At 48.3% G+C, this 16,437-nt stretch overlaps 1 protein-coding gene across 1 annotated transcript; it reads left to right on the forward strand.

The window, feature by feature from the left end:
- The first annotated feature begins 312 nt into the window (after positions 1 to 312).
- Positions 313 to 4,784, forward strand: zfp36l1b (zinc finger protein 36, C3H type-like 1b). The gene is made up of 2 exons (XM_067242056.1): positions 313 to 473; positions 1,616 to 4,784. The coding sequence occupies exons 1-2, from the start codon at positions 420 to 422 to the stop codon at positions 2,624 to 2,626; spliced, it is 1,065 nt and encodes a 354-aa protein (XP_067098157.1). The 5' UTR covers positions 313 to 419; the 3' UTR covers positions 2,627 to 4,784.
- Positions 4,785 to 16,437: the final 11,653 nt, after the last annotated feature.

Below are 16,437 nucleotides of genomic sequence, written 5' to 3' on the forward strand. Positions count from 1 at the left end.
ATGGTGGGACCGCTACATGAGTGACATGATACTAAATGTATAACGCTATAATAATTATTTCTAACCCATTCAGATGTTTCTTAGAGGTAAAATAGACATTTCGATTGATTTCAGCAACTGCCCATCAAACTAAACAGCGGCGGTGGAGAGGCAGTCAAAAGCAGCGAACTCTGCGGCTTCTGTTTTATATTCTGCACCGAAGAAGAAGACAGAGAACCGCTACATCACACGTCAATCAAATCCAGGCCCCTCCTGTTTTGCATAACCATGCATGTGTGGTTTTTATAAAGGCAGTAACGCTGCACACAACTGTTGCAGGAGGACTGGGGCTCTACAGGGCACAAACAACCTTTCAATCTGGACTATTAACCACCAGCCCTGTAAATAAGATCCATTTCTTCTCAATATTATCAGCAACAATGACAGCCACCATCGTTTCTTCTTTCTTCGATTACAGTGAAGTGACGAACAAGGTAACCAAACTTGTTTAGTAGTTTGATATCTAGACTAGCTGTGCACGACGTATAGTTCTAGTTAGTTAGCTTACACACATTAGCTAGCGCTACAGGTGCAATGTAACTTTCTGAGCTGCTTGCTAGACTGCTTAACGTTTGCCTAGCTCTCTTTATCCCCCCAGATAAACGAATGATCTAACATCTCTTTAACTTTATCATGGATATAACAAGTTTTTTACCTAGCATTACGTTGACTTGAAACGTGGCAAAAGTAGAATTAAAAAGTGGCAAGACAACGATCGTAGTCAAACGTGATGTGGGTGTTGATGAAGAAGTTGGACTAGAAAGTTAGATTGGTAGCTCTTGCTGTGTGTTAGCTACTCAGTACCAACTAACGATTTGCTAAACCACATACAATTTATCAAGTTGTCACATGTTTTTGTTGTCTTAGCTTGGTACTACCAGTAAGATAGCACTAGCTGTCTGTATCGACTAACTGTTTAGCTTCTTAGCTAGCTAACCTGCTAAAAGGTAGACTATAGCTAACCATATAGTCAGTAAGTAATCAAGCAACGCCAATAAGCTATTTAATTTCGTTGAGTTATTAATTAAACTAGCCAGCGGTCTGCATACGCTCGCTTTGAATGTTGCATGCAAGTTGCAACTTGCAAAGTACCCAAGTAGCAAAACAACTGTAGAGTTCACGCCGTAGCAGTGTCAGCCATGTCGGGCTTGACTTCGCTGGCTAGAAGCGGCTATAATCTATCTAGCATGTCGATCCGCTGTTGTTAGGCAAGTACACGGTTGTTTCGATGGTACTATTAGATGCGGCAAATGGAATAAAAAACCAAACGCAATCTAACAGTCTGATGAAATGTAATACTAAACTCAGCAACTAATCAGCAATGTCTTTAAACAAAGTTATACCTCTAAAGTTAGAACTTAATTCTTCAGAGACAGTGTAGTGAAACAAATCTAACAGTCTAGTAGTCTAGCTAACACATGCACTGATGCATGCCTTTCATGGCACACTCGTAAGAATGTGACGAATAATAATAACTGAAAAGGGTAAAGTTCATGCGAATACCTACAGTTAAGAGTTGCTTATTTATTTGTTACCCTAACCTTACCATGGGCTTTCCTATTTTATTTTATTGCAGCATAACAAAATGTTGAACTTCAACAACAACAGTCTTCTCGGTGGGTCCCACTCAACCACTGGCCCCTGCCCTAGTGCCAACCCCTCCTCCTGTACCCCCACTGGGTCCCTGCTGGACAGGAAGGTGGTGGGGGTTCCCTCTGGAGGAGGGCTGTTCCAGCGCCGCCATTCCGTCACCATCCCCAACGCCAAATTCAATCAGAACCAGTTCATCAACAGCCTCAAGACGGACCCGTCGGTCCTGATGGGCAGCGGCAACAACAAGGAGAACCGCTTCCGGGACCGTTCCTTCTCGGAGACGGGAGAGAGACTGAAGTCGGGTGGCTCCTTGTGCCTCGGCGGCGGAGTCGGTCAGGTGAACTCCAGCCGCTACAAGACAGAGCTGTGTCGGCCCTTCGAGGAGAACGGCACCTGCAAGTACGGAGACAAGTGTCAGTTCGCCCACGGCATCCATGAGCTGCGCAGCCTGAGCCGACACCCCAAGTACAAGACGGAGCTCTGCCGCACCTTCCACACCATCGGCTTCTGCCCCTACGGCCCCCGCTGCCACTTCATCCACAACGCGGAGGAGCGCCGCGGCCCCCCTCCGCTGTCCAGCTTCAACAAGCTGGAGCGTCCTCGGCTGCAGCACAGCCTGAGCTTTGCTGGCTTCCCCAGCTCCGGAGGTCTGCAGGACAGCCCCACCTCCGTCACCCCTCCACCCATGTTCTCCACAGAGGACCTGAGGGAGTGGCAGACCAACCCCTTCACCTACTCCAGCCAGGAGCTTGCCAACCCCTTCGGCCCCAGCCTCGGGGGGCCCCCTGTCTCTGAGCCTATGGGCCAACCCTCTCCCTCACCCACAACCCCCTACTTCTTTCGGCCCATGTCGCCCCCTTCCCCCCTGGACTCTCTGTCTGACCAGGAGGGCTACCAGAGCAGCTTGGGGAGCCAGAGTGGATGTGAGTCTCCCAGTCTGGAGGCCTCTCGCCGCCTCCCAATCTTCAGCAGGCTGTCCATCTCTGATGATTAGGAGGCTGCACCCGCCCACTGTCCTGGGATGGAGAGTTGAGCCTGAGTGAGTGAATGACTGAATGAATGACTGAATGAGTGAGTGAATGCTTCCCCGCCTGCCCTCTCACCCCATCACCCCCCCACCCCACTCTGGGCCTTGTTTACAACAGAGGAGTGGACAGTTTTTGTGCAGTGTTGTAGCCACTGAGTAACATCAGAAAGGGGAGTGCCTTCTCTCTGCAGAGGAAGCGTAGCAACCCACCCTCCCCTCTTTCCCACCAGCTGTCCTCACTGAACCACCCCCCCCCCCCCCCCCCCCCCACCCTGTCGCCCCACCCGGGTTGAATCTGATCAGGCAGCAGACAGCAGTGTGCTTTGTTTCCCCAAATGTGTTCTCCCTAAATCACTTTGAGCAATTAACAAATGAGAATGGGAGTTGTGCCGTGGTATAACCTGGTAATGGAGGGGATGTGGTGGTGGGATCATGTCTGGAGGCCTGGACTCACTCCCTCCCAGTCGGCTGGTGTGTAGCAGTGCTGCCTGGACTCCCTCCCTCCCAGTCGGCTGGTGTGTAGCAGTGCTGCCTGGACTCCCTCCCTCCCAGTCGGCTGGTGTGTAGCAGTGCTGCACCTTCAGGTGGCCTTCCCGTGCCTTCACCCTCCCAGGCCTAGCTCCGAGAGGGCTCTCTTTTAGAGTAATCAGTGCCTCATCGAAGGGTTTTCCTTTCAAATTCAATAAGCAAAAACATTATACAGTAAGTTAAGCTCTAATGCCTTGTGTGCCCAAGAATATGTGGACCGTAATTGTTATTTCCATGTTTGATAATGGTCTAAATTTCTGCTCCTTCTCTATTTGGAATAATGTTTTTTGTTATGTTAATAAGGGTGACACAGATGGAGGTTTTGTTTATAGTTTATTAGACTGGAAAGAAATAAATTTTCTTTGGTGCTATGCACCCTCTGTGTCTATGACGACCACCTCCACAAACCTGTGCTGACCTAAGTCGAGCGATCTGCTGGCTGTGTTTGTCATTGGTTGTGTTTGGAGGTGGCAGGTGCAGTCCTCCTTGATTTAGAAACTTACTTCTTCAGTTTGGCCTTTTTCAACCCCGCCTGACCAGTTCAGTTCTTTGAGATGACCCCACAGTTCACTGCCTGAAAATCAACTGAGCAAAATGTGCTCCTGTGTAGGTTCCACCTTGTTCAATATATTATTATTATTATTATTATTATTATTGTTTAGTTTGTTTTAAAGAACCTTCGTATGGAGGGTTTTGCTTGTCACTGCTTATTTAACTTATCAAAATGTATTTATTGCTGATCTTAAGCATTTTTTTTATTTTTTATTTATCTGGATAATGAAACAATAGAATATATTTTCTTTTATGTTAAATTATGATCTTCCGTATTAATCGCAAGATTGTGAAGACCTGTTTTGTTATTTTTTTTCCACAGTTAATATATTATACTGCAATGACATTTTTTGTAACTACACTTTGATTTATTTTGAAAGTGAATCCTAATTTAAAACAAAAAATGCAAAAAGGGTTTTGCATTTTATTTATTCTTTTTATTTCTTATTGTTTTCCTCCTACCTGATGTTGGACTGTGGTTTAAGGTTTTCTTTGTCTTAATCCCTTTTCCAGTTGTGGCTGCAGCCACTCTCACCGTCTAGAATGTAGGGTGTCAGTCCTGTTCATGTTCTGACAGTGTCTTTACCAGGATGAACATTCATTTTAGAAGTCACTAGAATCAGCTCCTTGCTGAAATTGAAAAATTGAAAGATTTTAAGCTCTTATTTGAATGAACCATGGAAGTTTCCCTAATCCGCAATAATGTGCACACATGTACTAGCACTTTTAGTTACCAAATTAGGTGATTTGTGTTAGTTTTTGTTTCGATGTTGTTGGACCACTTGTTCCCTTGAAGTGCCTATCAATACATTCCAGGTATCCAAAATGTTGTGCCATCATATTTTTATATAGCAGATCAGATGAAAGCCTAAAATGTGTTGTAGCTGAGAATTAAGGTTAACAGGATTGACACATGAAAGCAACTGTTGAATGTATTCTCTTTCAGCAGCCAGTGCTGTTTACTACAGGCATTTATTTGTTCATGTACCTTTTGTAAATGACAGATTGCAGTTTAAAACCAATAAACCCAAACTTCTTTTGAAAAGCTGCAGTTATTATTTAAGATGACTTCACACCAGGACTCCCAATGAGAACAAACAACATTTTTCTATGTTGAACACAAGGAAGTTGTCATCTTTTGGCTCACAAGTAGGACAAAGCAATTAAGTAGTTATGAAATATGTCATCCTACTGCAGTTGATTGCATATTTATCTCAAAGTTGAGCAACTTCAGCCGTATTCTCAACAGAGGGTAATAATTTGTCTTCGAGCCAACGTTTTCAAGACAGGAAATCCAACTTGTTCTCTCTGTGTTGGAAGTTCCTGGTCTTCTGTCATGTGTTGCCCACCGCAGGCAGGGAGAGTCACGGCTCCTAAGTCCCCCTCCCACCGCAGGCAGGGAGAGTCACGGCTCCTAAGTCCCCCTCCCACCGCAGGCAGGGAGAGTCACGGCTCCTAAGTCCCCCTCCCACCGCAGGCAGGGAGAGTCACGGCTCCTAAGTCCCCCTCCCACCGCAGGCAGGGAGAGTCACGGCTCCTAAGTCCCCCTCCCACCGCAGGCAGGGAGAGTCACGGCTCCTAAGTCCCCCTCCCACCGCAGGCAGGGAGAGTCACGGCTCCTAAGTCCCCCTCCCACCGCAGGCAGGGAGAGTCACGGCTCCTAAGTCCCCCTCCCACCGCAGGCAGGGAGAGTCACGGCTCCTAAGTCCCCCTCCCACCTCCTCTCACGCTGGCACTTTCACAGGCTGTCACCATGGTTACTGTAAGGGCAGAGACATGAGCCTTTATAGTGTTGACGCTTGAGTCATTTTGGCCAAATTCTCTGTTTGGCCTGCTGCTGATGAATTGCAGGTTCAGTTCATTTATTATTCCACCCAAGCGGCCCCTGGTCTCTCTCAGCCTCACACATCTCTGATTTCCTTGCGGAGATGCAGACAAATGGAGCTGCTGCTAAGTAAATACTAGCTGAAAGGAACTTGTACTTTTAGCTTCTCATTTTTGTACTCAGACAAAAGAACCTGCCCCGTTTCCCCCTCTTACCATGATCCTGCTAAGCACCTTGTTAGTTCAGTTTTCTACACTCCCACATAACCTTCACCCTTTTACGAAAGGAGAACCCCACACCTGCTTTGAGTGACTAGGATGAAAGAAAACAGGCAGTGAAACCTGACTGAGTAGAGAGAAGTACTTGTTGCAACGGGTGGGTGATGCTGGGGGGCAGGGTGTAAAATGTTCTGAAACTCTTGTTTTCACACGCATCAGTGATTTCTCTTTGCCGAGTGAAGGCGTGGGTCACTGTGCCTTTAAGGGCAGTTACGAGGAAGAAGCCAGCACTGTAGTTGAGCAATGCTCCTTCTGCAGACTTTACAAGTCCTCTATCAGCTGCTTTCCCCCTGTGTTCCTGTGTTTAGAGAAGACGCAGCACACCCAGACTGAAGTCCCTAGCCCTGAGTTCATCCAGCGGACCCATCTGGCCTCAGAGCCATTAGGGACACAAAGTAGAGTTGTTTCCATGTTTCAAATTGTGGCGAGCACCATGGGAGACAGTACGGAGAGGTTGTTAGATCCTGTGAGGATAGAGGGAGGGGGTAAAGGCATGAAACGTTAAGACTCTAAGGTAACCACTTTTCTGATTGGGACTCTAGTGAGACAACTTCCAGAGTTGAAACAATGATCTGTTGATCATTGACAGATCGGATGCAGAATATAATTGTGCTGAGACAGAGACAGTATTTGAATGTTCCTCACCTCAAAAGGAACACACAGCCAACAAAGAACTACACTGACAAAAACGTGTACAAATAATAGCTTGACAGTTAGCTTGGTTCGCTTCACAGACTGATCTGTGTGTGTGTGTAGTGGTGTGTGTGTGTGTCTCCATAGCGACAGAGCTAAGCTGATCCTGGCTGACGGAGCGTGCTACAGATGTGAGGACAGGGTTCCCTCCTCCAACACAAGGCCCCCCTCCATGCTGATCCAACACAAGGCCCCCCTCCACGCTGATCCAACACAAGGCCCCCCGCCACGCTGATCCAATTCCTCACTCATTACTGCACACTGTTTCCAGGTCCCTGGTCTGTAGCTGGCTCTGTTCACCAGCAGCAGATCCATCCTGACTCTGTACTGGCTGGGATGGGACAGAGAGCAGGTGCAGGTGAGAGCCAGGGGGTGAGTTAGTGTGCTGAGCTCCTGCTTCAGGTAGTCCAGGCCACCTGTGTAAACAGGCCTGTTCTCCAAACATCAGGCTGCCAGGAGAAACTGGGGATCTGACGCTGTCTGAGGGAGAGCTGTGACTGGCCCAGAGGCTGAGCTACTGGGGATCTGACGCTGCCTGAGGGAGAGCTGTGACTGGCCCAGAGGCTGAGCTACTGGGGATCTGATGCTGCCTGAGGGAGAGCTGTGACTGGCCCAGAGGCTGAGCTACTGGGGATCTGATGCTGCCTGAGGGAGAGCTGTGACTGGCCCAGAGGCTGAGCTACTGGGGATCTGACGCTGCCTGAGGGAGAGCTGTGACTGGCCCAGAGGCTGAGCTACTGGGGATCTGATGCTGCCTGAGGGAGAGCTGTGACTGGCCCAGAGGCTGAGCTACTGGGGATCTGACGCTGCCTGAGGGAGAGCTGTGACTGGCCCAGAGGCTGAGCTACTGGGGATCTGACGCTGCCTGAGGGAGAGCTGTGACTGGCCCAGAGGCTGAGTTTCTGGGGATCTGTCACTGAGGCCCACTGTACTCACACACACACACACACACGCCATAACGTTTACGCAAATATGCAAACCCACACACACACACCTCGCAACAGCACTTCTGAGGTGGACTAGTGAAGCACACTGTAGGAGACACTAAGATGTGTGTGTGTGTGTATCAGCCTGTGAGTGTGTTTGTTTGAGTGTGTTTGTGTGAGTGTTTGTGTGAGTGTGTTTGTGTGAGTGTGTGTGAGTGTGTTTCAGTCTGTGAATGTGTGTCACTGTAGTGTCTTTATTGACTGTTATTTTTCCGGAGGAAAGACTTGCACTACATAAATGTGTCCTGGGGTAACTCATGTACTGTGAAGAGTTGAGTTCACTCAGTTTGTAACAGCAGGATCACTACTAGAGGGACTGTGCCAACAGATATGGAACAAACTGCATGTGACCAGAAAGACAAACACCCAAGCTTTAGATCCTTATGAATATCTATTAATTTTCCTCACTGGCCTTACACACACAAAACACAAACATGAAACGGCTCCACCAGTATTGTCTTCTGTCGGGGCTTAATTCCAGTTTCCTCAAAGGACCAAGAACTATATTGACACAAAATGAGTTTTATTTTAATCCTTTTTTAAAACAAAATCTACTTAAGTGTAGTGACAAAGTATTTGTACTTTGTTACTTTCCATCTCTGGTCAAGGGGCTACCTCTACTGTTATGTTGGTAGACTTGATCATGTGTCTGTGTGAGTGAGTAAAAAACTACTGAAAAAGGAGGAACCACCCGAAATAACCTCATTGTTCAGCTAATCAGCCAAACTTCCCTTCAGGCACTGAAGCCTTGGGAAGTTGTAGAAGTCATGGGAACAGGAGTCATGGTAACGGCCTGTCAGGTTCCATTTTGTGTCAGCTGATATTGATGAGTCCTCTTGTCAATCAGTAGCTGACCGAGGTCTGCATTTTTCTGTCTGTCCTGTAAATTCTTCTAGGTAATCTTTCACTACGATCACTCTGCTCTGCTTCACTTTGCTCTACTGTGTGTGTGTGTGTGTGTGTGTGTGTGTGTGTGTGTGTGTGTGTGTGGTGTGTGTGTGTGTGTGTGTGTGTGTGTGTGTGTGAAACCTGTCCAGCAAGCTCTTCTCTCCCAGTACCCTGAGGTCTGTAACCTGCTGAGCCACACAACACCTGAGTCAGGTGGCTGAGCGGTGAGGTAGTCGGGCTAGTAATCCGAAGGTTGCCAGTTCGATTCCCGGTCGTGCAAACTGACGTTGTGTCCTTGGGCAAGGCACTTCACCCTACTTGCCTTGGGGGAATGTCCCTGTACTTACTGTAAGTCGCTCTGGATAAGAGCGTCTGCTAAATGACTAAATGTAAATGTAAACACCTCAGAAATGTTTAACTCCAGCACTCCCTCCCTTACCTGGCGCTACAACATGAAGCCGCACATACCAGACCCACAGAGCGGGTCACAGCAGCGCCACGCTGCACATGCCACAACTGGGGAAGAGCTCTGTACATACATACAGGCTTGGCAGTTGTGTGGGAAACCTGAGAGGACTGATGTGGGCAGAACAGTACAGTATGCCCTGTACAGATCTGCTTGCATCATACGTGTCCTGCACCCAGCAGGTGAAACCCAGTAGGGGTATGTGTAAGAGGGCTCCTTTGTGTGGGCTTTTAACAGACGTTGAGTAAGTTACCTTCTTAAGCCTTGGTGTTGCTATCAGTGCCTCCCACACTGAACTGGGCAGCTTCGCCGTCCTTCACCTCCCAGTGACAGCCCAGACCGCAGCGGAGGAACAGGGCAGCTATCACAGACCTGCTGCCCACGCAGGAACTGATAAGGGGTTAATACAACACGCCCGTCTGTCTGGGATGTCGCTTACTCTGTTGCTCCATTCTGGTTCATCCTCATCATAAACATTTGATTGGGATACATTTTTGTTTACAGTGACAACAGTGGGACTGTTGACCCACTTTACATGAGAATGAAGTAAATCCTTCTCTGCATGCACTCACACACACACACACACACACACACAGTTCCCAAAGTCAAAGCAGCTGCTAGCCAGTTTCAAGAGTGAACTGAGTCCCATCAAGGCTCTGATTGGCCTGTGGTCTGATACATTGTTTCCTGGATTCTATTTCCTGGAAAACAAATCACAACAAAAAAGGCTTTTGAATGTTTAACTGGCTCCTTGCAGCAGCACAACAGTTATCATGTTTACTGACTTCTATCAGTCTTTTCCAACTATGAGTTTTATTCCAGGTGACAAACAGACACCCATCCACTTATTCCACCTGGTTCAGGAGGAAGTTGCTCGCCAATGGTTTGTTTCCAGAAGTTACCATCTGTGTACTTTCCTATGTGGGCTCATGTTTGAAGTAAACACGAGCAGAAATGTTTGTCCCATAACATACTTCACAGAGCAAAACCTGAAAAGGAAAAATATGGGATGGATTACTTCCATACCTAGTGACGTCTGCGGCGGTATTTTTGTAACAGCTGTTTGTTTTGCCATAATCAATAACCTGTAACCTTTCCTCGAAGGTAGAGAAGCTCCCAGTAACAGGTAGCGATCCCACAGCCGTGCGTCTGCATGACGGAGTGAAGGACTGACCAAGTGAGTCACTGTATGCCATTCAGACAATGATCAACACAACAATGGCCATAATGTCCCCAAGGGCTTTCAAAAGAACTATGTTCTTGTATATTTGTGATATTATTGTTGAATAATAGTGAAGTTGTGTTTTTGTCAACAACAAAAGAAGAACTTTTTGACTCTAAAACCAGTGAAACGACATAGATTCTTGCACACTGATTAAGTTGCCATTTCTTGAAGAAGTTGTTACAGGCACGGCTCCACAAAGGAGCCTGATTATCGTGGCCCACATTTGTTTTTTGATAACAATAAAACTGTCCTCTTTATCTCAAAGAACATCTCCCTTCAGAGTAGGGCAGAAATCACATGCGATTGTCTTCAGAACAAAAGCCCATTGGGTTTATTCAAGTCTAAAGGGAAGCAGTACAATGAGAAGCCCAGGAGAGCAGGAGCCCTGGACGTAGCCGAGACGCTCCCCACCTGTTTCCATCACGTCCACAGAAACACTGAATCACACACCTCACTATTCAGGCTTTCAGATGCCATGTGTTTACAGATGAGCTATGTAAGGTCCATTAGATGGGGTGTGGTTCCCTATGTGTCCTGGATGAGTGCCCCCTATCTGCAGGAGGCTGAATGGCCCTCCTCTCCCTCGCCCCAGGCCTCAAGTCAGGGGAGAGGAAGACAAGCGGTCCCAGAGGAACAAAGAAGGAGGGGAAGGAGGTGGAGGAAGTGGAGGAGGAGGTGGAGGAAGTGGAGGAAGGGAAGGGGAAGGAGGGGAAGGAGGAGGAGGAGGGATGAGAGGGAAGTGAAGAGGAGAGTCTTTCCTGGTCAAACAACTTGGAGTTTCCATGACATCGTCGCAGCCTGATCCTTCTTTAAGTCACCAGAATTTGGACCCTTGACCTTCCAGGCCCCAGCAGCCCTGGAGCCCAGGCCCCAGCAGGCCTGGAGCCCAGGCCCCAGCAGGCCTGGAGCCCAGGCAGCAGCAGCATGCTCTCCAGCAGTGGGCTACATGGGAAATTAATGTTCCTTTTCATTGCCTCTGTGGGCTGCAAGGCTTGTTATTACACCACATAGCCAGAGACATACTGTCACAGTTTTTACAGAACCTTACTTGAACCAAACTTGCTAGGGATCAGTCAATACTACAGCTATGATTTGCTCACGGCATGTGGATTTGCCTCATTACTGACTGTGGACTGACTCACTTCCCTAAAAAGCAAAACAAAGCTAGCTGAGTGAGTTTCCCGGCGGAGGCCGTGGGAGCGTGATGGAGGGAGACGAACCCTCTCTTCCCCCAGACAGGGCCCTGAGAGGAGGCAGACATGCGGCATCAGGAGTGGAGAGAGACACATTCATGGTGCTGACATGAGAGAATGTGGATGGCTGTGTCTCTACGTGTGTCTGTGTGGGTATGTGTGTGTGGGGGTGTGTGTGAGCGTGTGTGTGTGTGTGTGTGCTGGAGCAGTGAAGGGGCTTGGAGATGAGAGATAGTGAGTGTGAGCAGGGGTCCATGTCAGCGATAGTGGGACTGGCAACAGGAGCCAGGGGCTCTGAGGGGCTCCTGTATCGGGGGAGCGCCCTGCCTGACTTTGATTTCCGCCCCTCAAACGGAGACAGCAGGGATTGAGAAGGAGATAAAGGCCGTCTTGAAATGAACACCTTGATGAAACCTGCCCCTGGATAGAATGACACCAGGGGCCCTCTCTGGCTGGAGAAAAGCCAAGCCCACAGGCTGCAGCCCACCTTAAATAACTACAGTTACCCAGATACATACCTACCTAGCTACCTGCCTATCTACATACCTGTAACAATGCTTCACTACCGACCTAAATGCATACCTACAGTATCATATATCTGCCCTTCCCAGGTATAACCAAAAGACAGTCACTGATCTGGTCAACATCTGGACCTGGGCACAAGAGGTCACATATACCGACCTACATAATTACCTACCTTCAGCCTACATACCTACCTACCCACCTACCCTCTCGGGTCAAGGGAAGCTTATCAAACAAAAGAGGTCTTGGAACCTTGAGCTGGTGAGAGAGACAGAGAAGAGGGATTTCTAGCACACAGAGAGAGAGAGAAGAGGTCTTTCTAGCACAGAGAGAGAGAGAGAGAGAAGAGGGCGTTCTAGCACAGAGAGAGAGAAAAACACCAGCAGCAACCCAAGCCTAGCGTGGCTGTGTTTGAAGTCTTGCATAATGGTCCTAATTAGCCCCTTCTCTCACAGGCCCGAGCCCAACACAAACCTCACCAATAATCAAATCAAACTGCCAAATTACAGAGGGCTATTACCACTCTGCACGCAGTTCAGCTTCCCGGCTCCACAGTCATGGGAGCCTGGACGTGTGGATCTCCGGCTAGGCCAGCTAAAGGCTTCCAGATCCAGGCCTCTGATTGCTAATAATGACTCAGAGTACACTGGTATCCCAGAGACTTGGCTGGTCGACTCCGGGCCTGCAATGTTCTCTTCTGCTTCTCCCCCCCCTCCTGCCCCCCTGCCCCCCCCGCCCCCCGCCCACTCTCGAACCCCAGCCCGGCTGGAAACAGTGAGTCAGCCAAGGCCTTTTGTTTCATGTTTATCTGTGCGCTTTCAATAGGGAGCCGTTACACACACCGAGAGCAGGAGAACTGTGTGACTGTGCTCCTGCTGTCTGGCATACTAACAAGCCACTGCTCTCCCCCACACCCCCCCCCACACACTCCCCCACACCCCCCCCCACACACCCCCCCAGACCCCCCCCCCACACCCGCCCCCCGCCCCCCCACACACACAACCCCCCACACCCCCCCCACACCCCCCCAAACAACCCCCCACACCCACCCCACACACACACTGCACACACACCCCCCACACACACTGCACACACACACCGAGGCGACCTGGATGGGAGGTGTATGGTCACGAGGTTGCTGGGGGAACAGAGATGAGCTGATGAGCTTGTCTTCCCAAGCCGATGAAGACAGGGGGAGTCTGGATGTATCTGGGCACATCTGATCCAAATTAGAGTCCATCTGATGAAGCCGGAACGACACTAGGTTGATTCATAAATGCTCTATTTCCTCAGCCCTAACACTGTGCCTAAATATGGAGAGAACAAAAGTGGTTGTGTAACCCACCCCCTGTGACCCCAGACCCTCCCCCCCCCCCCAGCTTATGTAAGCCACTGAAGAGATCACCAATATAGTTTTGTTTGACAGTTTGCCTGTGAGTGAGTTTGTGCAAAGACACTCGCTCCTGAACTTACAAAAATCTCAGTCCTCAATTTATCATTCCAACAGAGAGAAAAAGAGATAGCGACAGAGAGAAAGAGAGCGAGAGAGAGACAGAGAGAGAGAGACAGAGAGATACAGAGAGAGAGAGACAGAGAGAGAGAGAGAGAGAGAGAGAGAGAGAGAGAGAGAGAGGCCAAGAGGGGTCACAACACTCATTCCATGGGTCTGCTTTAACCTCTTATTGGATGGGAGACAGTGTTCCTTACTTATGTTGTTTTGGGCCCCGACAGTCAGGCTTGCAGCCAGGACTGAGTCATCTTCACAGAGTAGGTGGCACATTTATTTGTCTTTAACTCCCCTGGTTATTAAAATGAGCATGTGCTGCCAGAGCGAGGCGATCTGCATGCTGAGAGGTGGCAGAGCCTGTGTGCTGGAGGTCCTGCAGGCCTGACTTTAAAAGGAGGGCTTGGGATTCACATTCATATTTGTGCCTTTACACATACACACATACACACATACACGTACTGACACTTACTATTTCATTCATACTGGAGGTGTTCGCCTGGGTACAAAGAGGTACTGACAAACTGTCTCAACACCTGTGAATGGTGTCAGCTTTAGAGAGGGTTAGCGTTCGTCTCTGGAGGAATTCATGTGTTTTACTGCTCTCCGTGTTTATCCAAAATGTGTTCCCTCCCTCTCTCCCCCCTTACTCCCTCTTCCTCACTCTCCCTCTCTCTATCTCTCACACACATAAACACACACACACACACAGGCACGATGCCCATGACTGCGTGGAGAGAATTTGGATCAGCAGCTGCAGGAGCCTGTGGGTGAGACTGGGGGGTGAACCGACTAGCGACGCAGGACAGAAGAAAAGCCGTCCTTCACACGAGGCTGCGACAGCTCGCCCGGTCACACATGCAGCAGCATGTGAGAGGGTCACACACATCTCAGCTATAAAACACTGGGACTGGAAGCAGTAGCATCAACAACCCTCTGACTGTAAGAGCTGCTGCCATACAACTACTCAACTGTGAGAAGGCGGACCCACCTACAAGCACTGTGTACTGTTAGTTTGACTCTCACAGCACAGTTTGTTTTGACAGTACCTCCCCCACTCTGTCTACCGATAGACTTATAGATTTAGCACTTTTTCCATAATTTGGAACCACATCTTGTCAAAGTGTTTTCACAGACCCAGTAAAAACCAGAACTACTCTGGATCTCTCTCTCCCTCCCTCGAAGAATTGAGAGTTCAGAGGAACAAAGTGCAGCAGATTCCGTGCACTGCCAGGGGGTCCGAAAAGACGTTTTTTCTTTTTCTTCTCATTTCCTGTTTACTTATTTTCTTCGCTCTAACTCTCAACTCTTTGGACATTTCAAACCTCGCCAGGAAATGAAGAAAAGCCTCGGAAACATGATATTTTGGAGTGTGAGGAGAGGAGGGGGACATGATGGAGGACTTAAACACAGAGGAAGGTGGGGGGGGGGGGAGGGGGGTGCTAAACAAAATACGAGTAAGGAAGTGAAACAGCGAGGGCGAGAGATTGAGTGAAGAGGAAAGGAATAAAAAGTGGAGAGAGAAAGAGTGAGGGAGGGATAGAGAGAGGAGGAGGGGACATTTCTTTACAAGAGCAGACAGAACAAAGAGGTCTTTGTGTGCTGTGCTCAGAGTGAAGGGGAGCCAGGACTTAGGGAGGGTTTAACAGTGTACACTGACTGCATTCCTGCAATGTGATTACAAGATGCTTTTAATTTATTCTCCTCCAGGAAACACATTTAACTCTTCCCTGGCCTGTGTTCTCCCTCGTTCAGACTCTCTTCATCTTCCTCTCTGTCCTGTTTCTCCAGCAGACTCCCTTTTGTCGCCTTCCTTTCTTTGACGTTGCCTGGTTTGTTTCTGATTTAAGTAAATTCACGTTTGTTTTTATCTCCAGTTCTGACTCCACATACCACAAGCTGCATGTAACTGCTGCTTAAATAAGCTACAGCTGTGCTGTGTTACCAACCTCATGAGGCCTAACTCCAACCTCGACTATCATGTACAGTATTAACCAGGGAGTCAGATGGCTGAGTGGTGAGGGAGTCAGGCTAGTAATCTGAAGGTTACCAGTTCGAGTTCCCGGCCGTGTCAAATGATGTTGTGTCCTCGGGCAAGGCACTTCACCCTACTTGCCTCGGGGGAATGTCCCTGTACTTACTGTAAGTCGCTCTGGATAAGAGCGTCTGCTAAATGACTAAATGTAAATGTAAAATGTAACCTTCCTTGTACAGTTTTAGTCACACATGAGACTATCATCTGTGAGACTTTCTAATCTTGTTTCCTGGTAAACAGCCTTTAAGCACACAGAGAGAATTGCCACAGAATGCAAGCAAGGGGCTACTTGTGGAACTAATCTGATTAACCTAAAAACTGCTAATTGACAAGACAGGGTCCAATTAGCCTAGAAATAGAGAGATTAGGGCTCTGTGACTAGAACTAGGAGAGCACAGAGCTATGGTACATCAGCATGTCAAACTCTCTCTAAACACCCCTCCCCCCTGACACACACACACATTCAGAAATGATATTGTAAGTCAGGAAATGGGATCTTGAAGGCATGTAAACAAATCACCTCCTGGTCCTGGAGACACAGAGAGATAGAGCCATTCATCAACACAAACAAGACACTGCTTATGCTGGGGAACAGGTGCTCCATACCCTGGTCTCTGTGTGTGTGTGTGTGTGTGTGTGTGTGTCCATGCCTGCTTGCTTCTGCATTTGCCAGAGTGTGTTTGAACGTGTGTGTCTGAGTCTGTGTGTATGACCTTTCACATCCTACTACATCAAACAACACAACTATGAAATTGTGTGGACATTGGTCTCTTGGCTCACCGACTATTTGCCTCTCCTAAAAAGTTATGCTATACGTTTGAGTGGGCAGTGTCTCATGACCAGAACTCCATTTTAACAATTCATTCTGCTATTTTCCAAAACCACTCAATAATAGAGCATAGATAAAGAGTATCTTGGCAATTCTGAATACCTCAGCTCTGTATAACAGTGTTTCAGATAAATAAACCCAGAGCCAGCCTCCTAACCAAGAAAAGGTTTTAAACTCAGTACCCAGAAGGAAACAGAAGTGAACCTCTAGACGAGAGGGAAGCCAGAGGGTTTTCATACAGTTGGTTTGCGCTC

This window comes from Osmerus mordax, chromosome 8 (assembly GCF_038355195.1).
Source record: "Osmerus mordax isolate fOsmMor3 chromosome 8, fOsmMor3.pri, whole genome shotgun sequence".
Classification (NCBI taxonomy): domain Eukaryota; kingdom Metazoa; phylum Chordata; class Actinopteri; order Osmeriformes; family Osmeridae; genus Osmerus; species Osmerus mordax.